Source organism: Molothrus aeneus, chromosome 22, assembly GCF_037042795.1.
Source record: "Molothrus aeneus isolate 106 chromosome 22, BPBGC_Maene_1.0, whole genome shotgun sequence".
NCBI classification, from domain to species: domain Eukaryota; kingdom Metazoa; phylum Chordata; class Aves; order Passeriformes; family Icteridae; genus Molothrus; species Molothrus aeneus.
This window is the reverse complement of record NC_089667.1, coordinates 1,724,278-1,749,770: the sequence shown is the minus strand read 5'-3', so window position 1 is coordinate 1,749,770 and position 25,493 is coordinate 1,724,278. Positions and strand designations below refer to the sequence as shown.

Genomic DNA, 25,493 nt, shown 5'->3' with positions numbered 1-25,493 from the left:
TGTCTGACCCCCCTCCTGGGCTCTGCCTGCAGGACTCAGAATGAGGAGCCCTGCTGGGGTCACTTAGGAGATGATGTGCTCTCAGCCCAGAGCAGAGGCACAGCTTTGGGAGAGCTCACACAAGCAGCACAGCAACAAATGCCTTTCACTCAGGTTCTTGGGGACAGGGGGGGAAATGCTTTTCCACCTGGTTTGCTGGTAGAGGAGCCCTTGCTCAGGGTTCAGAGCTGGTAGTGTAAAGCCAGGAGTCAAAATGAAAGGAACTTCATTATCGTCAATCAGGAGTTGGACTCTGTGATCCTTGTAGATCCCTTCCAAGTCAGTGTATTCTAGTATTGCATTATTCTCTAAGTATAGAATTATACTCCCCTGGAGTAAATCAGTGGACCTCTCCCTAAGGATTCCCCACTCTTGAGAACTTATCCGCAGTGGGGATAAATACCCCCAAGGAAAAATAAACAAAAAACTACATAAATAAAGAAATAAGGCTCTTTTGCAGCTTAAATCAGAACAAATTTCAAATGCAGGTCCCTTCTCAGGCTGAAATCCTGAGGAATGGTGAAAGTCCCCAAACAGTAACAGTTGCCTGTGCCACGTCCATCTCTGACTTGAGGAAAAGCTCCCTGCCTTCAAGGTGGCAGGAACATAACCTGTTTGAGGCCTCTGAGAGAGACACATAACCATCATCATCATCATTTTTAAGGAGCAATGTGCACCACGGTGCCTTACGGACACCTATAAATTACCCAGCACCCGTCTGCCAGCTCAGCCTAAGCTCGATATTGCCTGCAGTAATTATTTGGATCAAATGCAGTTTATCTGCTTCATATTTGTGTTTCTGTGCTCTCTGGTAACTTATAAATGTCATTGCAGTGTTTATTTGTTATAATGAAACTTAATGACGTTTGAAACCAATAGCTGTGGTTGCAGGCTGCAGGTTCGAAGTAATCTCTTAATCTTTGAAGCAGGAGGCCCAATGATAACATTAAATTATCCTACAGAAAAGGAAGATGTATGCAGACAGATATTCAGGCCTGTGTATTATTCATTGGAGAGATGACTAGCAATGAGCCACAGTGCCTAAGGCGACGGACTCAAAGCATTGTCACCCAGCAAGGCAAATGTTCCTGTCCAAGGGGAGCCAGTTGTCAAGCCACGAGCCCAAGTGCATCTCAATCTGTTTTATTAAACCTTCGAAGGCATGCTGGGTGCCAGATGCCCGTGTGAGATGGCTGGCAGGGAAGAAATGAGGTGGGGCTACTGTAAAACAGCAGAGCTGTGTCAGGAGGGGGAGCATCCAGCTTGGGGAGGCATCAGAGGGGTGGGTGTTGGAAGCCAGGACGTCCCTCTGGCTGCCCTGGATTGCTCCAGCCCCAGCCCGGGGGGCTCAGAGACCTTGGCACAGAGCCCAAGACACCTGTGCCTTTGATTTTGAACCATGGAAAAAATTACCAAGCTTATATGAGGATCTGCAAGCCACGAAAGTTTAAGTAGAATGATAGTTAGTTTGTCACAGAGTGAAAAGTAGAATTTTGGGGTTTTTAGAATGGGGGCTTGGGATCCCAAGATGGAGGAATTTGGATGCGCCTTGTCCTTCTTTCTCCTTCTTCCTAGCCTCCATCTTCTGGGTGATGGTGCCACTTTTGGATTGGTTTAAGGTAGGAACACACTGTCTAACATAGGTGATAGGTATTGGAAAATAATTGTAAATAAGGTCCATGTAGTTTTTAGTATAAAAAGACAACACCACCCTGAGGGTGAGCAGTGTGCCACTGACTGACCTGCTGAACAGACCTCAGCAGGCCAGGGAAAGAATGCTATAGATAACAGAAAAATAAACAACCTTGAAAACCAGAACAGAAGAATCCTGACTCCTTCTTCAGTTCTGGGCTGGGAAAAGAGACTCTGACACCCATTGGGGTCAGCCAGGACCACAGAGACCCCTGAGAGCTGGGGAGCAGAGCAGGAGCTTGGCAGTGCTGGGACCCCACCCCAGCCAGCTGCTGGTGCTGCTGGCTGTTCTCCCTCCATGCAAGACCCAGAATAAACTTTTCTTGCTTTGCTTCAGGCACAGCTCCTTGTCCTCCCTCCTTCTGAATAATTTCCTCCCTTGGTTTCTATTTCTGCGTGTATTTATAGACTCTGGTCGTGTCTCCCCTTGAGCCTCCTCCAGACTATATAAATTTACCTCCTCCAGTCTCTCCTCTTACAACCTGCTGTCGAATCCCTGGGCCATTCCTGGCACTGCAGTCAGAATTCTCCCTGGCTTTGCTCCGTGCTCCCCCCTGCAGGTCCCGTCCCACCGCAGCCCACGTGGAGCTGCACAATTACTGCTGCTGAGCACCTCGGGACCTGCTGAAGCAAAATGCCCGTGGCAACAGCCAGGAACATCTTTTCCCTCAGCTCCCTCTGTGCTGTCAGGAGTGTGGAAGTACCCAGCACACAAAGAGCTTTAACCCCTGCAGCACAGCTGAGCTGTGCAACTTCTGGTTTTCAGCTGCTTTCCTTCACATGAGCTGGGCTGGTGCTCCCACACCTCCTGCTCAGGCTGCTGCATCCCCCAGGAATATGGAAACAACCTCACTAGAGCCCTCCTCACAAGGGTAGTGAAACTTTAGGGTCTGCAGAAAAGTGGACCCTGGTGAAGTTTGGCTTTTTGTCTTCACCTGCTTCTCCTGCACAGGGTCAGACAGGTCTGGAAACGCCCGGTGCTGCAGCAGCTGCCCCCAGCAGCAAAGCTCCATCCTCTGCTCTGGCCCTGAGCAATGGGACAGCATGGCCAGAGGGGGAGGGAAGGGGCTCTGCCCTGCTCAGATGAGACCCCACCTGCAGAGCTGCCTCCAGCTGGGGGGCTGTCATCATTAGAAGGACATGAACCAACTGGAGTGAGGCCAGAGAGGCCATGGAGATGCTCCAGGGCTGGAGCCCCTCTGCTCTGGAGCCAGGCTGGGAGAGCTGGGGGTGCTCACCTGGAGAGGAGAAGGCTCCAGGGAGAGCTCAGAGCCCCTGCCAGGGCCTGAAGGGGCTCCAGGAGAGCTGGAGAGGGACTGGGGACAAGGCATGGAGGGACAGGACACAGGGAATGGCTCCCACTGCCAGAGGGCAGGGATGGATGGGATATTGGGAATTGGGAATTGTTCCCTGGGAGGGTGGGCAGGCCCTGGCACAGGGTGCCCAGAGCAGCTGGGGCTGCCCCTGGATCCCTGGCAGCGCCCAAGGCCAGGCTGGGCAGGGCTGGGAGCAGCCTGGGACAGGGGAAGGTGTCCCTGCCATGGCAGGGGATTGGAACAAGATGGTCTTTAAGGCCCCTTCCAAACCAAACAATTCCATAATTCTTTGATTCTGTGATTCTGTGACACCCATGAGTCTCTTTTCTTTCCCAGGGCTGTTGTGTGAAGCCATTCCACATCCCTGAACTACCCTGAGAGTGCCAATGTTAGAGCTTCATCTCGTGTGATTGCAGGGCAAGATGGTTTCCCCCCAGACCCTCCAAGGACCAGCCCATGGGGCACATCCATCACTGGCATCTCTGGGGTCCCTGCCCTGGGCACCTGTGGGGCAGGGAGGTGACCCCTGCCCAGGGCAAACCCTACAAGCAAGCCCTGGTCAGTGCTTTATTCAGTGAGCACCAGGAGTGCAGGGAAGCCTGGGCAGCTCACTCACTTCACCCCCCTGAGCACCTGGATGGCAACCAGAGACCTTTACTGGCAGACAGGCTACGTGATGACAACTGACAGGAGAAATTCATCTTCATTACTCACAATCCTTACACAGCCAGAGCTAAAGAACCCCCTGCAAGGCTCCCACCACTGAGAGCTCATCCCAGCCCCCAGCTCTGATTTCCCTATGAGCAGACCTCTTTTCCAGCTGGGAGCACCTTGGATTAACTGACACAGCTGTCCCTGGGTCCTTGCAGCCCCCAGAGCCTGGGCAGGTCTCCCATCCACACTCCCACTGGATCTAACATTGCTTAAAACCTCGGTGACATCGATTAATGAGGAGGAGAGACCTGTGCAGGGCCACCTGCAATGCCCTTGATGGAAACCCTTGAAAAGGGAGTTAATTCTGGACTCTGGCCGCGCTCAGCTCGGAGGGGATGCAAGCTCTGCCACCTCCCAAGCAGCTCTGGGAACAAACAAGTTGACAAATGAGGCTGCCTCTTAATGAAGCTGCAGCCAAAGTCAATACTCGGCCCTTCTATCAGGGCACAGATCAAAGATGGTCTCAAGGGCAAACGACCTGGCAGGGGCGGGACAGCTGTCACTCTCAGGAGGGAGGGATGGCTCCAAATGAAAAGGAGCAGCCTCAGAAGCAGAGGGAGACAAGGGCAACTTGCAGGAGCAGAAAGGAAAAGGATTTAGAATAGGAGACATACAGAAGGTGGGGGAAGCTCTTCTTCCAGGCCTGGAGTGCCCTGTCTGCAGTTAAATCCTGGTATTCTCTCTGTCTCCACCATCACTGCTGCACATCCAGAGCTACATCCTCACAAACCTGTATTTCAGCTATTTCTCTGCAGAAGTTTTCCTTTTCCTCCCACCCAGCTGACAAAAGATGAGATAGAGAAGGATTAAGGTTCCCCCATCTATTTACAAGTATCTCGAGGGGTTTAAAACTTCACCTCCAAGTTAGGTACACTTGGGTTGATTTTCTGGGGGCAGGGATGGGCAAGAAGGAAGGAAAACAGCACAAGAGATAAGGAGACCCTCCCACAACAGCAAATCAGCTCCCCAAAATCTACAGCTGTTTGCAGCTTGGAGGAAGGATATTCTCACCAGGGAGAGAATGAGCTTTAGATCCAGCAATATTCACTGCACCCTCCAAGCCAGCACTTCAGGCTGTCCCCTGTCCCACAGAGCAGCCTCACTACAGGGAGTGGCTGGGACAGGAGCCCTTTGGTGGATGGTGGCAGCTGGGACTCACCTGGGACAGGACAGGAGCCCTTTGGTGGATGGTGGGAGCTGGGGCTCACCTGGGACAGGACAGGAGCCCTTTGGTGGATGGTGGGAGCTGGGACTCACCTGGGACAGGACAGGAGCCCTTTGGTGGATGGTGGCAGCTGGGACTCACCTGGGACAGGACAGGAGCCCTTTGGTGGATGGTGGGAGCTGGGGCTCACCTGGGACAGGCCACCCCTGATCCCAGCCTGGCTTGGACAAACCCCTGGATGCGATTCCATACCCGGCTGTGGCTGGCTGGGAGCAGGCTCCTGGGGCAGGGATTGTTCTCTCATGTTTGGGAGGTGCCACAGCACCTGGCCCAGCAGGGACTTGGCCCTCAGCTGAAGGTGAGCCCACCCAGTCCTTTCCTGTCTCCACAAAAATCCACGGGCAGCTCGGCTCCCCCTTTGAAAGCTCCAGGATTGAACACTGGTCTGAGCTGATGGCAACAACGACCCAGCACACTTATCTCCAGGTCAGCTGAAATATTTCATTTAGCTTCTAAAGGAGTCAATGCCTTTCTCTCTTTCTTCCTTTATTTTAAATCTCGGAATGCTACTGACTCTCATGAATATTGATGAGGATCATTAGTCACTGAACATTTCACTTCCCTTCTCTTTTCCCGTCTATATAAAAGCTTCATCTTTGTTAAAGGGGAAAAAAAAAAAAAACTCCATCTCAAGTTATATCTCTGGATATGCTTTAAGATTAGCTCCATTAATACATTTATAGAGGAGTAAATACCCATGGGAGCAAATAATGGGTATAAAAGGGCAGGGAAATACTGACTCTGAGACTGGTGTTGCACTGGAGGGAACTGGGAAGGTTTGTGGCTGATGTTCTTTGCCCTCTGAAGGTTCTAAATAATCCTTGCATTGACTGCCTGGCCCGGGGGATTCCCCTCACACACGATCCCTGCCTATCCTGCAGGTTTTTGACCATTCCCACTCCTTCCACCTTCATCATCAGCCTCAGCCTGAAGGCTTCAATCACACTGAGTGAACACAGGTGGGAGGGTTTGGCCAGATACAGCAAATAATTTGGGGCAAACAAGAAAAGCAGGACTTGCAGCATTCAGCTGGACAATTCACAACCAGATTTCCCTATTTCCTTATGATAAGAATTTTTAGAAGGGTTTAAAACAAGTCAGCTCAAACACAGCTGTGTGCATTGCTGGGCGCTTGGCAGTGTCTTTCAGTCAAATCCAACACAGTCCCACTTCACTGAGGAATGGAAGCAGGATCACTCTGCTGGCCTGAAACACACAATTTCATCCCATTTTGTCATTACAGCAGTGAAACAGAGCTGCCTCACACTGCTCCTGTAAGAGAGGAGCTTCATGCTGTGGGTTGGGACTGCAGGGATGGTGTTATGTGGCACACAGGGAAACCCTGGGGAAGGAGCTTCAAAATGAGTTATTTAAGCCTTTTCCAAGCACAGCAAAGCCACCAGCTCCCCAGTGCCGAGAACACCAGAGGGTTTCATCTTCACACCAGTCTTAGCTCCCACCCACAGCCTGTTGGGCTGGAAGTTCTCCAGTTTCTGCTCACAATTGCACAGCAGATTTCCTTGTGCTGGTTCAGGAGCCATTTCAATGGCAGACCTGGCTGTTTGTTGATCTGAGGGTGTCTCAGGGTGGGACTTACAAGACTGCAGTGGTTTTAAGTGATATTCTAAGTGACAGGAGCTTGGTACTGCTTCATTGCTCCAGTCTGGGCATCAGCAAACCATCTCTGCCTGCAGAAAGCACGTGGCTGCCTCCAGGAGAGGGAGGCTGGGGATCCAGAGCAGGCAGGAACAATCCTGCTGTCTCCTTGCAGCCATGCCTGTGCCACACAGGTGCCCCCCAAAACAGCAGAAATGATGCTCTCCCTTTCTCCAGCCTTGGGTAGAGATGTGCTATCACAATATTACCCCCTTTCTGACCAAAATCTGGATTGTTTTCTTGAAAGCAATGGCTTCCAGATACCTTGAGAGCTGGAGACTTCCACACAGCCAGGCTATCGTGTCCATGTCAGGGGAATTTACTGTGATTGTGTTTACAGGGGTCTCAGGATGAGGGAAGAGACGAGGAACCTCACTCTCTCACCTTTTTTACTCCCCCTTACTCTCTTACCCTCTCATCCTCTCTCCCCCTCTCTTCTCTCAGTCCTGCTCTGAGCTGTGGCTGGCAGCTCCCAGCAGGGCCCTGCACCCAGGCCCTCTGCAATAACCCACAAGTTCCATGCCCTGGCTGCAGAGATCTCTTGTCTCTGTTGGTCCCCACTGTCCTACCCCCCCGACATCCCACCACTACCTGCTCTTGTGAGGAGCCTCTCCAGCCTAAGACTCTGAAATGTCTTTAGTGGGCTCCCAGAGGCAGTCCCTGCAAGGGAGCAGTGCACAGATCCCACAGGATCCAGGTTGTCCTGTACACACCTGCAGGCTGAACAGCAGCTCCTGGAATGTCTGATGCTGCTACTCAGGGAGTGAGGAAGGATCGTATTCATTTATTTAAGACCATGCAGCAATAGCTTTCCACAGGGGACTGCTGCTCAAATCAATAGATAAAATGATACCCTTCAACCATTAACTGCTACAACAACACTGTTACCGTAAAGCTCCTGAGCTTTGATCAGATTTATGACCAGCAGAGTTGTTCAGCCGCTCCACAGCTGCTGTAGATGACTGGAACATCACGGATGGAGCTCTGCTCCCCCTCTCCAGAGGAGCAGAGAGCAGCAGGGAGTTGGGGAGAACAAGCAGCAGGTAACACAGGAATGCATTCCCTTGGCAGCATCCCTGGGAATGTGCGTGCTGCACCAGCCAGGACTCAGCTCATGGCCACAAAGGTCCTGCCTTTCCCAGTGTTCCAGCTCACCCAACCCCGGCACAGTTTCCCCTGACACCAGACACAGGCAGCTCCTACACTGGTTTTCCTCAGGTTTCACTTACATCCCTGCCTTGTTCAGCTCCCAGACACACAAAACATCACGGAAATATCAATGAGACCTCTGAGATAACAACGCCTCCTTAACAACTCCTTAAGAACAGCTCTATCCACTCTCCTCTTCCTTCCCAACGCCTTTGTCAGATAAAGAGCAAAAGGCTCAGTGCAGCTCACCCCGAGCTGCTGGCCCTAATCAATTGCTGAGTGACAATGCTGGTGAGGGAGCACCCCCATCACAGAGCGGGCGGCACCTTCACTGGGAGTGACAGCAGCCTGAGCAATGCAAAGTTCCCACTGCATCCCGTGCCTGGAGATCAGCTGATAATGGAGCCACCATCCCTGGAGATCAGCTGATAACAGAACCGCCATCCCTGGAGATCAGTACGGTGTTTGTGAGGTCCCCAGGACGAGGTGAGAGATGGGAATTTGACTCCATGTTCTCAGAAGGCTGATGTATTATGATATATGATATGATATGATATTATGCTATACTAAAACTATGCTTTAGAAAGAGAAAGGATACATCAGAAGGCTTAACAAGAATGAATAATAAAAACCCGTGACTGACTCAGGGAGTCTGACACAGCTGGCTGTGATTGGCCATTAAGAAAAAAACAATTCACATATTTGGATAAACAATCTCCAGACCACATTCCAGAGCAGCAAACACAGGAGAGGCTTCTCATCTTCCCAGGAGAAGAAGTCCTGGCAAAGGGATTTTTCAGAAAATATGACAGTGACAGATCAGCTGATAACGGAGCCACCACTGCTGCACCCCTTTGTGCCAGGGTTCCTGCAGCTTGCAGCAAAGCTTGGCAGAAATCCCATTTCCAGGGGGCAGACCATGCAAAGCCCAGAGGGCACAGCTGCGGGAAGATGCTGGGGTGCTGTTGGAGCTGCTTCTGGGCTGTTGAGATTTGCTGTATTGGCTGAGCAGAGGCAACACTGTTTGAACTAAACCAAGTGACACGTCACAGGTCTGCTCCCAAAGGACAGACCCTTTCCACTGTCAGGCCAGAGAACCAAGAGCAGTTTGAGCTTCTACAGCAGCACTGAGGTTGTTGGCATCTGGTAGAGGAGAAAGGTCACGTTTTACAGGGATAAGAGGACTAGCTCCTATTTATCCTTGAGGCTCAGGAAGATTCATGCTCAGCCTGTGCTGCTGCAGATGTAAAAGTCACTTGCAAGATCCAGATTAAGTGTTCCCATAAATCCAAGTAATTCTGAGGCAGCAACTGCCTTGCTGGGCTGTTAATGGGTGGCACAAATATGCCACTGTGCCTCAGTGCCACGCTCTAATCAGAGGTTTTCCTGGCAGGAAGGGTTCACTGAACCCAGTTTGAACTATGGCAGGGAGCAGAAGAGGCGGTCAAGCAGAGAGACATGTGGAGCAGAGGCACAGCCAGCCTCTCTGAAATAGCCATTTCTCCCCAAAAGAGCAAGGACTCCATCCCAGAGCTCAGCTGGTTTCTCTCCAGGCAGGAGAAAACATGGGGCCTGACAGAGACAGGAGCTGCAAATCAGACCATTGCAGAAAGGATGCTCAGGCTCTGGGAGGAAAAAATATTGTGAGTCCCTCTGTTCTCCACTGGAGAAATGGAGGGGTATGGTGGGATGGATGATGAGGGGTGGGACATCAGAGGGACATGGAGCTGCAGGAGTGAGGCCAGAGAGGCCATGGAGATGCTCCAGGGCTGGAGTCCCTCTGCTCTGGAGCCAGGCTGGGAGAGCTGGGGGTGCTCACCTGGAGAGGAGAAGGCTCCAGGGAGAGCTCAGAGCCCCTGCCAGGGCCTGAAGGGGCTCCAGGAGAGCTGGAGAGGGACTGGGGACAAGGCATGGAGGGACAGGACACAGGGAATGGCTCCCACTGCCAGAGGGCAGGGATGGATGGCATATTGGGAAGGAATTCCTCCCTGTGAGGGTGGGGAGGCCCTGGAACAGGCGGCTGTGGCTGCCCCTGGATCCCTGGCATTGTCCAAGGCCAGGCTGGATGGGGCTTGGAGCAACCTGGGACAGTAGAAGGTGTCCCTGGCACAGCAGGGGTGGAATGAGATAAGCATTAAGTCCCTTACAAAATAAACCATTCCATGACTCTGTGATTCTGTGACTGAACACATCTGCCCACAGCTCTACAAGCAGCAACGCATCCACGCTCCGTGCCAACCACATTATCCAGGATTTCAATATTTGTGACATGCTTGAAAAATTTAACCCACTTTGGTGTTTAGATCCATCTCCTTCCCTCTTTGTCCTCCATGTTGTTGTGTTTCCCCACCTCAGCACTGCTGCCCAGCTCCCCAGGGACCCCAGCTCTGCCCCGCAGCAGCGCTGCTGCAAAGGAGCTGCAGAAGGAGCTGCAGAAGGAGCTGCAGAAGGAGCTGCAGCCCTCGCTCCTGCAGGAGCTGCAGATTGCCTCAGAGAAGCTATTAAGAAGCAGTCAAATAGAGCAACCTTTCATTGACAAGGCACTCGGCCCTTTAAATGATTCCAAATAGTGTTTTCTTTTTATTGCTTTCTGCAGTTTAACAGCCTTGATTTCAAGTTACTTTGGCTTATGATAAACTCTGGATCTATAACACCTCTATTCTCTCCCTCTTTGGTCTCTCTTGCCTGCTTCTTCTTTATGTTTTTATTAAAAAAGATCCAGGAAAACAGATAGCAGATTAAAAGGGAAACAAATTGAAATGGGTCAAATGTATCTTGCTTAGATGACAGCCACCCCATTAGATACTTTTAAACAGGACAAATAATCCTTTTGGAAGCATAAGTGGGCTTTTACATTTATTCTAAATTACAAACCAAATGATTGCAGCCTCAAATGGAAGCACTGGCTAATTGCACTAATATCTCACTAATTCCAGCACCAAGGAATGGGGGAAAAAACGAACAATTTTCACCATTTTACCAATTATTCAATTTAGGCCAAGGTACATTATGCAAACCCTGGGTTGAGCTTCCTCTCCATTTTGTGATCTATGATAAGGACTGGAATTCCAGTTATTAATAATGGAGGAGATATAATTATTATAAGGATGGGTATGAGATAATTACAAGCCATAAACCCAGCTTTCATATGCACACACAATTCTCTCCCCGTTTCTGGCAGCACCAAAACCTTGCTGCAGACTGGAGACACCCTGAAGCTCAGGACAAGCCCCCCATGCAGAGCTGCTCACAGGTCATGATGTGAAGCCAGAGCTGGGAACACGAGCAGGAACACGAGCAGCTGCCCAGCTCTGCAGGCAGGCAGGGGCTGGTCAGAATCAACCTTCCAGAGGCTGGAATTGGGTGATCCTGAAGGTTCCTTCCATCCCAAACACTGTATGACTCCATGGTTCTGTGATCCTAGAAACTGTGGTCTGTGAGGGCTGCATGGACACAGGAATCACCCCAAACAGAGCAGGCTGGTGGCTCTCCTTGCCTTTAGGCCACCACTGTCCCTGTCTCTCTGGGCCAACTCACCCCTGTCCCATATTTGATGTATGTGGATGAATTCCATCTTTCCCCCTTCCCCCAGGAACTTGCTGTTGGAGCAAGGCCAGAGGAGGCCATGAACTTGACAAGAGGATGGGAGCACCTTCCTGGAGAAGATTGGGTTGTGTGGAGACCTTACAGCCCCTGCCAGTATCTGAAGGAGCCACAGGGAAGCTGGAGAGGGACTCTGTCAGGAACTGTAGTGACAGGACAAGGGGGAATGGGTACAAATGGAAATTTAGATCAGATATCAGGAAGAAATCCTTCACTGTGAGAGTGGAGAGATACTGGCACAGGTTGTCCAGGGAGGCTGTGGATGCCCCATCCCTGGAAGTGTCCAAGGCCAGGTTGGACAAGTCCTTGAGCACCCAAGTCTAGTGGGAAGTCTCCCTAAACATGGCAGGGGAAAGTTGTGACCAGATGATTTTTAAGGTCTCTTCCAACCCTTAACATTTTGGATTCTATGAACAAAAGAACAGAGCTTTCCATTAGTCCCTTCTAATAAGATCCCAAACCTTCAGAACAGAAGAGTCAAGGTGAGATTGCAGCTCAGACTGCGAAACTTTCAAAGCCTCACTCCTTACCCTCCCAAAACTGAAGATTTGTTTTATGCTGCCTAACAGCCCCAGGTGGCTTTTAAAGAAAAGTTGTGCCCCCAGGATCTGGGCAGCCCTTCCCTGAGCTGATTTCTGCAGCCCTGACCAGCAGAGGTGACCTGCCATGCGCTCCCTCTGGCACAGAAGGCAGAGCACTCGTTGCTATGTGGAGCTGCAGCTCTGCAGCACAGGCTCCTGGCTCTGCTGTGCTTTGTGTGGTGACTGGAGACACCTTGAATGCACAATCCACCAACGGAGAGCGGCTGCTGCTGGAGATAACTGCGGCACAGCCTCCTCCTGGCACAGCAGGCAGGGTTTGCATCCCTCTGAAGAGGAGAGTTTGTCCTTCCCTCAGCACAGATCATTAACCACTCACTGCTCCAGGAGGAAGAGGCTGCACCAAATCCTTCTGTCCCTTTCCCTCTCCATGCTGGGCACGGGGATGGAGCCCACCCCTCATACTCCAGGAGCTGTGTCCACCCCATGGAGATGCCACCTGTGGGGACATGAGAGCCAGCAAAGTGACTGGAAGGGGAGGTCAGAGAAGGGCAGGGAGCTGCCCTGCCCCGCTGCCCTGCGTGGAGGGACATTGTTGTAGGACCTTCCAGCAGCTGGTGGCTGGTGGGAACAGGTGGTGGAGGTGAAGGCTGACACCTCTCAGTGCTTAATCGTTCCCGTTAGTAGCTTTATGAATGGCAGCCAAAAAGTGCCATAATTGCTGCAGTGACGCTTGCTAATGACTTGAGTTAGATCTGGCAAGTAGTCAAAGGCAGGAGACAAGAAGTAAAATTGCAGGAGCTTGCATCTGAATTCCTGCCTTGGACCACTGCAGAGGAGAGCAGAGCAAACCCGGCTTGGGACCTGCAGGTATGGACAGGGAGGGACCAAGCATGATGGGTGAGCAGAGAGAGATATTCCAGCACCCCCTGCCTGCCCCTGGGGAGAGAACTGCATGAGAAAGGAGAAGTGGGAATAGGAGAACAAGCCTAAATTTTCAGAGGAGCTCAAAATCCTTTTTCTTGGGGGACGAAGGTGACCCACCTCATAGAAAACATCTTCCAAAATCACCTTGAATTAGGGGGGCACAAGCCCTGGGAGAAGCAGGGTAAGTCAGCCCACAGCATCACCTCCAGCCGCAGCAGCACCTCCCTTGCCCTGCAGGTGCCTCGGGACATCCAGGCCACCCGCCGTGGCTCCCACTGCTCCACACTCATGGCCATGGCAGAGCTGTTCCCAAGGAGCAATCCAGCCCCTCCTGAGCTAACAGCACGCTCCTCCTGATTATGTATCTGTTTCTGAATGTTAACAAACAGTTGGCAGCAGCTGATTGAGTGGGTTATTAGCAGAATGAAGACAGATGGTGGAGGATTAACTCCAGAGCGTCTTTATTGCGCGGCCGTCATTGCAGACAGCTCTCCCTCTCCCTCTGTCTGCAACTGCCACCAGCTCCATTTCACCCCACAGCTCCCAGTGCACACCAGAGTGTGGGCCCAGCACGAGATGAGCCCATCATCAATCACATGAGCACAGAGCAGCCACGCTGGAGCTGTGCCTTGCTGTTCCCCAGCCAAATTCTACCCCCAAATCCAGACTTTTCCTGCTGAGGGCTTTACAAAGCGAGAAGTGGTCGCACCTGATACAGCACAGCAGGGCAAGGACAGTGCCCAAACAGTTTGCTATGCCCATCACGTGGGGCCTGACAGCTGGGAGAGGCTCCAGCATTGCACCTGGGCCTGTCTGATCACTACACAGAGAGTGAGATGAGGAGCTGATAGAGCTGACATGGGCAGAGGCACATCCATGTGTAGAGGGATAGAATATAAGTAAATAAAGATAGTATAGAAAGTAATCTTACCCCCTAAAGAGTTGCAGCTGAGCCAATTATTAAGGATTAGGAGCAGGCCTGATGTTAACAGGCCACAGTTGTAGCCAATAAGAAGAGTGTTGTAAAAGAGTGGATTGGTTGGTTGAGGGGAACTGGAGACAGTTGGCTACTGTGAGGATAAGGAAGAGTCAGTGCCTAGAGGAGCTGCCTACAAAAAACCATCAAGGAGGTACAAAACTCTGGCAATATGGAACCCTTGCAATGTACTGACGATAGAACTCTTGTAATATAGTAACAACAAATGGTGACCCCAATGTGATTTGGGGAGAAGGACTAGAACTCTTGCACTATAATGATAACATCCATGGATACTGATCTTGGCTCCTCATCCTGGGACCAGCTCAGCTGGAAGAGCCACCACTGCAGCCAGCTGGTCAACAAAGAGCACAATGCCACCAAAGGCCCTTGCTGGGCACCTCTAACCCAGATCTATTTTATCACACTGGGAGAAGTTGCCCAACTGATCTATGAGCATCCAGACTGGATCTTCTCTGTGAGGACAGCCAAACCCACCATGTTCACAGAATCTCCTGAGCTGGAGGGACCCACCAGGACCATCCAATCCCACCCCTGTCCCTGCCCAGAATCCCAACAACCCCACCCTGTCCATCCCTGGCAGCGCTGTCCAAACTCTCCTGGAGCTCTGGCAGCCTCAGGGCTGTGCCCATTCCCTGGGCAGTGCCAGCACCGTCTGGGGGCAGAACCTGTTCCTGAAATCCAACCTAAGAAATTATTTCCCGTCAGAAAATTATTCTTCCACACACTGTCAAGGTTTCTAACTCCTCTTGTACTTATCTCCCTCCAAGCCATTGTAGGTGTCTCCAGTAAATGACAGGAATGTTCTAATGGTCCCTGCAATTACCTGTTTCCTCTGGGATGGAGAGCCCACACCTCATATTATCCCACTGCCCCACTGCCTTCCTGTGCTTTCAGTTTCCTCAGCTCCCTTGTAATTATTAATAGAGCTGCTCTTCAGCCTCTTTTTAAAGGGAGAAAAAGCTCTCACTTGGCACAAATATGAAGGGGGACCTGCTCTCTCTCCTCACCCTGGCAAGGGAACTGGCTCAAAGAGTCTGGCTCAGGCACCTCGGGCAGGAAATTCCTGTAGATGACCAGACACTGACCCCACCCCAGCTCACACACTGTACAGTGTGGATCTGTACTGCAATCCACCAAAACCCTGGGAAGCGGGATGTCTGCAATTGTCATCTGTAACTGCTTCTAATGAAAACACAAGTCCTAGGTGGTCTTTGTAGCCATGGAAATCCCCCTGACTTTTGTTTTTTGGCAGATTGTACCTTTAAACATAATGGCCCTGCAGCCTGCAGGGGCCAGAAACTGGCTGCATGTCAGGCAGGAACACTTTGTTCCCTTTCCCTCACAAAAGCTTTACTTTTGGCCTTTCATGTTTCTTTGTTCTCTCCACACAAAGCCCCGCTCAGCCTGAAAAGGGGGCTCACTTTGGCTGACGCAGGCTCTGAATCCATCAGGGGACAGAGCAATCCCAAAGGATTGGCAGGATGCCCAGGGTCCTGCCAGCTCTCCAACACTCTGTGAGCATCCCAGGGTCTGGGCACAGCCACAGACAGCCTGTCCAAGAGGCTGGAGGGACAGGAAGGTACCGAGAGGGAGGCTGTACCTTCTCACAGCACTAGTGTCCCATGGGGCAGCCCCTTCCCATTAAAAACATCCTCTAATCAATGTTTAAAGAGCGTGTGGTAATTAACAAGCATGAGGTGCAGCCTGGTGAAGTACTTTCCTCGTGTTATCAGCTCACTATCAGGGCTCCTGGGAACGTGAAGGAACCTTTGATCTTCTAACTGATATTTGAACCATAAACTTGCCTCTATGAGAGTTTTACTTCATGGAAACAAACTCACCTTTTACTCTCATGGAAAAAGGCTTCCTGCAGGAGCAGACACCCCCACAGCTAACTGCTGGCTAAACTCCATCCCATGCAGGGAAAAAGAATCATGCAATAGTTTGCTTTAGAAGGGACCTTTCAGGTTCACCCAACCCAAGCAGTGAGAAGGGACACCTTCCCCTAGACCAGGTTACTCAGAGCCCCATTCAGCCTGACCTTGGACGTTTCCAGAAAAGGAAGCGCAGCAGGGCAAGAGATCACACCCTTTGTCCGAATTATTTTCAATCAGAATCCCTAAAAAGGGTTAAATCCATGCTTGGGTCAAGTTTCCAGTTCCTAGAGTGACCTCACAGAAGCCAAACTCCCTGTGACACATCCTGGAGACCCTCCCATCTCACAGGGCTCTGGGCTTCCTTCTCTCATCCAACATTAATCAGAGGGAGCTGCACCAGGGCTGGCTCCAGGAAAAGAAGCTACCAGAAGCAAGGATGGCAGTTCTTCTGAACATAAATAGTTTTTGTTTAGTTATTATGCTTCATAATTATTTATGATATTTCTATGGATTAATCAATGCTCCTAAAGTACTTGGGGAATGACTGGAATATAAAATAGGGAGATTTTAGCAGAGGTTTGAAGAGCAATGTAATGGTGACTCTGAGAGGTTCAGAGGCACTGGAAACCGGATTCTGGAAGTGGCATGGTGACCACTGCCACCCTACTAGAACAAGAAGAGTAGATGCAGCAATTGCTGCAAGAGCTTCCTGTGGGACAAATCCTTTCTGTAGGAAAAGACAGTGGGTTTGGATGGATGGAACTACAAAGTTCCTGCTCTTCTCTTGCAGCTTCACACAGGGGGCTCCCCACATGCCCTCTAAGATGTTCCCAGAGATCAAGGGGGAAGCAGGATTTTCTCCTGGGTGGGAACAAGAACCCAGCACACTCTCAGAGGTGAAGCCCCTCACAATGAGATTGCTAAAGAGGAAGAAGAAGAGAAGGTGAGAGAACTGCTCACCTTCAGTCATCCTGCGGTACTTCTCCTTGTACATGAACCCCAGTACTAGGCAGCATCCTCTTCCTGGGAGCCCCAGTTCTGCAAGAGAAGAGAGCGTGGGGTTAGACTGGGCTGGGGACAGGAGCAGGCTCCTGGGGCTGCTGCAGGGAGCAAATCCTGCTGGAGAAACCCTTCAGGAAAAGCGCCAGGAAGGTGGGCACCTAACTGAAGTCTTTGGTCAGCCTCACAGAGCTGAGCTTGGCTGGGCCCCAAGACTGTATCTAAAGACAGGAGGGTCAGCATCCTCTCCCTTGCCTGTCCTTAAGCTCTCCTCTATTCCAAGTGAGGCAATGAGCTGCATCTTCTTCCACAGCAGCGTGTTGCAACAACAGGACTCTTTCATCCCTTTCTCCCTTAGTGGGCAGCAAAGGGAAACAGGAAATGGGCCTCAGTAGGGAAGAGAATTCTGGCCTGAGGAATCTTGCTCTTTAGAAGCAAGCAAGTGACCCTGTGAGCAGGAGAGTGCCAGAGTCTGATGAGGCACAGGCCTTTGATGCCTTGATTTGTTAATGGGGCTTTTTGACTCTTGGTAACAAACAGAGAGATCTGAGCGTGGGTTTTTCCAGAAGTAGGCTGTGAGCACAGGCGCTCTCCCCGTGCGCATCTCAGAGAGGCAGAGAGCTCTCGTTCTTCAAACAAATTCTCCTGTGTCACAGTGCAGAAAATTAAGGTACCATGTCCCCAACGCTGCCTGCGGACCTGCAGAGCTCCTCGGGGGCTTCTGTGCTCTGCAGAGCCCTGCTGATCAAAGCCCCTTTGATGTTTACTTAATGTGGCTGTGGACTGTGCAGAGCCCCCTCTGTGGAGTTGTGCCGCTCTCTCGCTCGCAGGAGGGGAAGACAGCGGGACCAGAGCCTGGAGAGCGGAGCAGGACCTGCCTGGCAAGCTTGGCTTTCAGTGCCATGAGGCAAATTTGGGGCTGAATTGATCTGGATCGTGTCCAGAGGAAGAGGGACGTGTGATGTGATGTGATGTGTTGTGATGTGATGTGATGTGGGAAGATCCCCAGACCCATGGGGTGGTGTTTGCAGGGGTCCCAGGACAAGGGAAGAGATGAGAATGTTGACTCCGTGTTTCAGAAGGCTGATTTATTATTTTATGATATATATTATATTAAAAGAAAATGATATATTCAAACTATACTAAAAGAATAGAAGAATAGAAGAGAGGATTTCAGAAGGCTAGCAAAGAAAGGAAGTGGAATGATAACAAAAGCTCGTGACTCTCAGAGAGTCCGAGCCAGCTGACTGTGATTGGCCATTAATTAGAAATAACCACCATGGACCAATCAAAGATGCACCTGTTGCATTCCATAGCGGTAGATAATTATTGTTTTTCTTTTCCTCTGAGGCTTCTCAGCTTCTCAGGAGAAAAATCCTGGCAAAGGGAATTTTCAGAAAATATCGTGGCGACAGACCCAGACACAGAGAATCCCTCCCTAGCAGGGCTCGCTGCCACGGCATCCCAGCAGAGTGGTTACATCCTCCTCTTGTGTATAGTATGAGGCAGAATTTGAGCCTAAACCTAGGAAAAACCAGACCTCTTTTGATGCCACACACAAGTCCAGTTAAAGCACTTTCTCTAGCTTTATAGAGGTTTCCACCTTGCAGGAGGCCCCTGGTCCTAAGGTTCCCACCAGGGAGGAATCAGCATCTAACCAAACCAAATCACACATGCCAATCCACTGAGGCTGATGATCAGATGAAGGCAAGTCTCTTGAAATAATCAGAGTAAGATGAAATTTAATTGCTCCCCTAAATCCTCCTTGTCCTGGAGGGAATGCCCTGGAGAGAAACAGGCGTCTCAAGAATGTGACTCCACCTTGGACAGTGTCTTTGGGGGTGCTTTTAACTCCTTCATTGGACATAAAAGCTGGTGACTAACTCAGGTGAAGATGTCTAAAGATCAGGGCAGATGACTCAACCACCAGAACTCTCAGTGGTTTCTTGAATTAACAGGAAGGAGTAATGAGCAGCCATTGTCCAGGTCTGATGGTGGAAGCCAGTTCTCCTGCTCTCCAGGACAGAGATAACGTGCTCCACCACGGTCTGCACCAAGTGCACAACCACAAACACACCCAGAGAGGTGTCAGCCTGCAGGTGTTGGATGCCTCTGACTGCAGGGCCAGCCAGCTCAGGCTGCCTCCCTCAGCCCTGGCTGATAAGGAGGATCGATAAGACCTTGCTGCCCCTGGGGGAGGTTCCATCAGGATCCTGTGAGGACACACACTCCGTGTGCCTGGCAGAGCCCCGAGCCTGCCTGAGCTCCTGGGGCCGACAGCACAGAGCCAGCACAGCAGGTGAGAGCCTTCATGTCTTTATTGATAGGAAAACAAAACCACATCGATTGCTATTGAGCCTCCAACGAGCACCAAGGTATCAAAGTAATTAAAACAACACAATTAGATTAGTGTCAGACAAGGCAGCAGAGCCCACAGTGCAGCTGAGCAAGCCAGCTCTGCTTGCTCAGACGTGCACACAGGGCCTGTGAGTGGATGCTGGATGGGTTTTCCTGGACACAGACCTGGGCTGAGGGGGCCTGCCACACACCATGAGCACAAACATCACCAAGATCATGGAATGGTTTGGGTGGGAATGGGCCTTAAAGACCCTGCCATGGCAGGGACACCTTCCCCTGTCCCAGGTTGCTCCCAGCCCTGCCCAGCCTGGCCTTGGGCACTGCCAGGGATGCAGGGGCAGCCCCAGCTGCTCTGGGCACCCTGTGCCAGGGCCTGCCCACCCTCACAGGGAACAATTCCCAATTCCCAAGATCCCATCCATCCCTGCCCTCTGGCACTGGGAGCCATTCCCTGTGTCCTGTCCCTCCATGCCTTGTCCCCAGTCCCTCTCCAGCTCTCCTGGAGCCCCTTCAGGCCCTGCAAGGGGCTCTGAGCTCTCCTCAGAGCATTTTCCTCTCCAGCTCTTCCAGCCTGGCTCCAGAGCAGAGGGGCTCCAGCCCTGGAGCAGCTCCATGGCATCTCTGGACTCACCCCAGCAGCTCCAGCTCCTGATGATGATGATGGTGGCCTCAGAGCACCCCAGGCCAGGGCAGTGCTGGGGGCAGCAGGAGCTGCAGTGTCCTGGGAGAACCCCACCACTCAGGTGTCCAGCTCTCACCTTCCCCTTGCAGTGAGCAGAAAGCTCCCAAAAAGGGGGTTGTGGGCAGGGGCTCTGCCCCAGGCAGTGGCTGTGCTGCCCCACAGGTCCCAGCCCAGCTGAGCCCTCAGGGAGGGAGGGAGGCTCAGGCTGAGCTGGATCCCAGTGAAATGTGGGTTCTTGCCTCTCTGGAGCCTGGCTCAGACGGCTGCTGTGGGTGCCTGGCTCCCGTCTGCCTCCCCAAGGGGTGCTATAATTAACACTTATAAACCACTTTGATATCCCATGATGAAAGGAGCCGTACAAAAGCACTGCATTATAATAATTCATACCATAAATTTGTGAGAACATGCAAAAATCTTTATAGCTAAAGGCATCTTTAAATACTTGAGAGTTCCTTTAAAAGGTAAAATACTTCAAGATGATTCTGCTGCCTAAGGATGTCTCACCATTTTGGCTTTTAGTGGCTACCTAAAGCTAAAAGAGTTAAGCAGATATGCAACATTTTAAATGTCTTGGCTTTAGGGGGGCTGCTGAGACACACCAAAACCAGAATGTTTTAAGCCTTGTGTGTCCTCATCCCCCCCAAATCAATCCCATCCATTTCCTTGTGATGGTAATTGAATTTCTCAGCATGGCAAAAGTAGTTACAGCTGAAGTTGATCATCCCACGGACTGTGATGAAGTGGGAGCTAAGGTATGCTGGTTGCAAAACACCCAGCAGAACCATGGTTTTGACCCTCTCAGAAGTACCTGCATTAATTCACCCCCAAACTGGCAGAAGAGCCACTCATTGGGCAAAGCAGGAGCAACTTCAAACCATAAATTGCCAGTGACAATGAAGCAAAAGCCAATTAAAAGAAACATGACCTTGAAGTCTTGGAGAAATGGATCCTCAGCCTGGGAAATAGAGGGGAAAGATGCTTAGGAAGAAAGATCTCTCAGTGCTGGCCCAAACTACAGATTACTTCTGCTTTTTCCTTGGTTCTTTCATTGTATGGCATTTCTTTTCTCAATTTCTAGGCAATTCCTTCCCTCACCACTCAGGAAGGGAAGGAAATATCAGATCACCGGTGCACTAAAGGCTAAAGCTGCAAAGCTGTAATAAGGGTTTATTAACATAATCATAATATGTACTATTGTGTAGCTGTATCCCACCAGGAATGATAATAAACATTTAATAGCCCAATAATACCTGTTTAATAATTTTTCAGCTCACCCTGTCTAATTGCAAGTTTATTAAAGAACGATAAACTTTATAATCGTTGTTAAGGCAAATTGCAATTCCATTGCTTATTTAATATTGAGCTAATGATATTACAACTAAGTTATATTTTCCCATACATATTAAATATCAATTAGCTGGTTTAAACTATTGATTTGTATTTAATTAACTATGCTATTATATACCAATTAAACTCTTATAAGAGAAGCAGAAACAGCTGGTCTCTAAAATTAAATTTTTAAAACTTTGTATTAACATAAATATCACGTTCCATTTTGTCATGTTTTCCTTCTACAGCGATGGCAATTTGCTACCTGTAAATATTTTTTCTGATTGCATGTTATATCCATGAGTTTAACTCTACTTTCTGGGATGGGGAATGGGCAACCTCCATGGTAGATATCCTACTGTCAGTGACATCAAAATATGGAAACTGGGCAAGGCAGAGGGCTGGAAAAGCCTTATCTCACCTGGAGATCCCAGAAGTAAAGAATTCAGCTGGGAGCTCTTCAGAGAGCATGAAATTCTCCAAGGAAAGAAGATTGACACATTCCTAAGTTGGTCAGCAAGGAGAAGATCCTACCTGACCAAATCTAAGAGATTTTGATGGAGAATCCTCATCCTCCCCCTCAGGAGTTTCCTGTCCTGGTGGATAGAGTTGCCTGCTGTACATGGGTGCCTTGGTAAAGAAGCAATATGGACAGAAAATCCTGATTTCCCAAGGATTTCCATGCTCTTGGCTTCATTGTGTCTGGGGATGCTGCATCCCAAAAGTTTGAAGAAATAGGTGATGGAGCATTGTAGCAGACCCCATGGAGCTGGCGAGAGCTCCACAGAGGATTGAGACTTAACAGTAGGAGCTGCTGAGTCACGATGACACAGCAAAATAAGCTCCTGTCTCTGACCCTCCGCCCCATAGCCTTATCTCTATAACCTCATAGGTCATTCTCCCTGACCCTTACTATTGGACAAGTTTGGATCCCCCTATGCCCTATAAAAAGGGGCTGTTTTAGCCCATTCAACAGAAGAGCTGTCGCTGGAACCCTTCACAGACTCCCCAATAAACCATCGCTGTGGAACACCAGGACCTCTCCTTCTCTGCTCTCACGTCTGCTTCTGCCTCAGCCAAGGGTGCCCCAGTGAGCAAGCAAAGAGCTGAAATCTTAAGAGAGCTGAGAATCACTAAAGAGCTGGCAATCACCAAGCTTGCTTGGTGTAGCCTGCGGCGGCTGCGAGCTGACTGGGTGTTCGGGCACTCTGTCCCCAGAGGGATTGAGTACCCAGACCATCCTTATCACTCGTTGATAAGGCCAAGATCGGGGCTTTATCATAGAGCATTTTCTTTGTTTTTCATCATTTTGATTTGCAGGCTCTGAACCATCCCAAACATCCCTGTAACCTCTCCTTCAGAGGACCCTGCCCTGGGCAGCCATGGAGCACCTTTCCTCCAAGTTCTCCTGCAATCAGTGCTGGGTTCAAGCTTCCCCCTTCGATGTCATTTGCATCCATGAGCATTCCTGAGCCATCCAAACTCCTGCTGCCATTTGGCAGAGAGCAAACAGATCCTTTGGCACAGAATTCCTATATTACACTGTTAAGTCTGCAGAGCAATCCAAGATCTTCAGAGATGAAAAAAGCCATGCAAATTCATGTTGTTATTAAATCTGTGCCTGGTTAATTTATTAAAATGTATTAAAAAACCTAAGAGTCTTCCCAGATGAGAAAATGGGCACATTACTGTTTGAAATATGAATGAAGCAGAGATCAGTGTTAAATGCTGGAGTGGTATTGTATTTTATTCTACTGTGCTCTGCAAAAAAGTTGCATTTATAAACCCATTTATTGTATTATGTACTCGCAAACCACCTTGTCATCCATTTATTGCACAAATAAAATCTTAAAAGCAGAGGATTAGTTGAGTGTGTCCCTATGGGACCACAATCTGACTTTAAAGAATCCATCAATGAAAGAAAACAGATGGAGCAGAGATGTTTGCCAGCTCATTGCTCCGAGATGGAAAACACAACTGGCTATTCTCCCACAACCCACAGACCTGGAAAGAGAGAAGGACATCCACAGGGCTTGTGGGAAACTGCCCCCATTCAGGAGCCAGTTCTGGATAAAGAATTTATCATTCCAGTCTCCTCTCCTATTGCTGTAAAGGTGAAGACCTTGGAGAGGACAGCTCAACTTTGCACGGTGAGAGAAAATTCCCCAAAACTGAAGCCCTGTGTAGAAACTCTTGGTAGGTCTGTAAGAACCTCTAGGTAGGTCTGTGTAGAACCTCTGTTAAGACCTAAATTTGCCTTAAACATCACTGGAGGGGCACCTACCTGCATTTGGGGACAGCAACAGCACAAACCAGTGCCAGGGCTGTTGTCCCTACTGGGAATTTGAAGGGTGAAGGTCTGGAGGATCCTTAAAACTTCTCTCAAACATTTCTTTTGGGTTAAAAACCATAATGGAAAAAGACAGGAAACTTGGATGTGCTGATTTTTGCCATGCCTCTTTCAATCCAGTAGAAAACCTGGTCTCCATAACCCAGGAGGGCATTTTTTGGGACAAACAACTTTGGACAGGTACACATGCCTTGAATATTGGAATTCGGCTTTCCAGGTGCCTTGAAAGGCAGCAGCCCTGGAAACTTCAAGAGGAAGAGCAGAGAAACACCCAGGAGGCAGCTCTTCCCAGGAACAAGCTCTGCCCTGGTACCAGACAATTAAAAGTTGTTCTTAGCAGGAAACACAACTGGCAGGAGGGGAAAGAAAGAAGAGGGATTTGTGCTGCTGAGCAAAGAGAATGATATCCCTGTGTTCCCTGGCTAATGAAGGGAAAAGAGGCACCTCCAAGTTGTAACTCAGCACTGGAGTGTTTTGAAGAGGCTTTTTTCTCTAGTGGCAACACAGAACCTTTGGTCCCTAAAGTTCAGAACTGAATCTGTCTGTATTCCACACTCCCCTCCCCAGCCCTTCATGGCTGATGCACTTTTTCTGAACCTCTCACAAACATGTCCAATTTGGGGAGCATCTGACAAGTGAAGAAAAATCTTCACAAACCTCAAATCCAGTTATTCTTTGGATTATTTTTTTCCTTTTCCTGAAGTTAAGAAATCTGATGGAGCTGCAGTAGGAAAAACAATTCACCCCAGAGTAAGGTGGCTGTTGGTACTTGAACCTTCCCACACAAACAGCTCTCACAGCTTTGTGTGCACAGGCATGTGTTTACCCTGGTCAAATTGTCCAAAATGCTTTGTTAAGGCCTTGGGGCAGCAACTCCCACAGCTTAACTACACCTCATGTGCAGGAAAAAGTATTTTTGTTGTATTTCCTACGATAAAAGTTATAACTTCTACACAAGGTTTTATTTGAAAGAAAACCAAAAAACAATCTGTTTTTTTCACTACTGAATATCAAACCCAGTCCTTTTTGCTCTGCTGAGAGCTGGGTCAGGTACCCTACACAGTCAGAGAATCATGGCAACAAAAACCCCACAGTCAGGCATTGGAGAAGGCTGGTGGGGCTGCCCATGATCCCAAATCCAACTAGCACTCCCATGGGAGTTTGGGGTGCACCTGCTCCCTCCTTACCCCACTTCTGAAGGCTCCACTCTTGTGGGGTTGGTGTTTCCTTCCACAATCTCACAGGATGCAGGGGTAGCTCCAGCATTTCCCCCCAGTTCACCCAAGTTTTGGAGTATTTCTCAAGATCTGCTCTGGCTCAGCCTGGTTCAGCCCCTCTGGTGCTTCTGGCCTGGCTGCAGCCCTGGAGCTCAGGTCCTCCTTGAGAGGTTCCTGAGCTGTTAAACCAACTCCCCTGCTGGTGCCTCTGACCTGCACTCCAAGGGGGATGAACCTGCTGCACTCCAGCCCCTTGTACCTGCAGCTCCAGCCAGCCCTTCAAATGCTCTGTTCCAGTGCAGTGAGCTGCTCAGGAAGGGCTGGGACAAGCTTTCCAGGGAAATTAAAGCAACAGGCAAGCACCTGGCCAGGCATTCCCCAGTCTCTCCTAGTGTTTGCCCAGGTCAGCCCCTGAAACCAGCACACATCACCATCCATGCTGCCCCACCAGGAGGAGATCTGAACTGACAGGATCTGCTGATTCTGGGGAGGTGGCAGGACAGCCAGGGACAGAGCAGGACAATCAGGGACAGGGCAGGACAGCCAGGGACAGAGCAGGACAACCAGGGACAGAGCAGGACAGCCAGGGACAGGGCAGGACAGCCAGGAACAGAGCAGGACAATCAGGGACAGGGCAGGACAGCCAGGGACAGGGCAGGACAACCAGGGACATGGCAGGACAGCCAGGGGACATGGCAGGACAGCCAGGGACAGGGCAGGACAACCAGGGGCATTGCAGGGCAGCCATGGACAGGGCAGGACAGCCAGGGACAGGGCAGGACAGCCAGGAACAGGGCAGGACAGCCAGGGACAGGGCAGGA

General features: G+C 50.2%; 1 protein-coding gene across 3 annotated transcripts in view; it reads right to left on the bottom strand.

Moving 5' to 3' along the window:
* KIRREL3 (kirre like nephrin family adhesion molecule 3) overlaps positions 1–25,493 on the bottom strand; it is a 401,566-nt gene that overhangs the window by 126,150 nt on the left and 249,923 nt on the right. For 2 of the 3 annotated variants that reach the window (XM_066564579.1, XM_066564580.1), the window contains exon 2: positions 16,698–16,775. The exons of the other annotated variant lie outside the window; for it this stretch is intronic. In XM_066564579.1, coding sequence (XP_066420676.1) covers positions 16,698–16,775 — 78 coding nt within the window. The remainder of the gene's footprint in view (positions 1–16,697; positions 16,776–25,493) is intronic. 3 annotated transcript variants of the gene reach the window in all.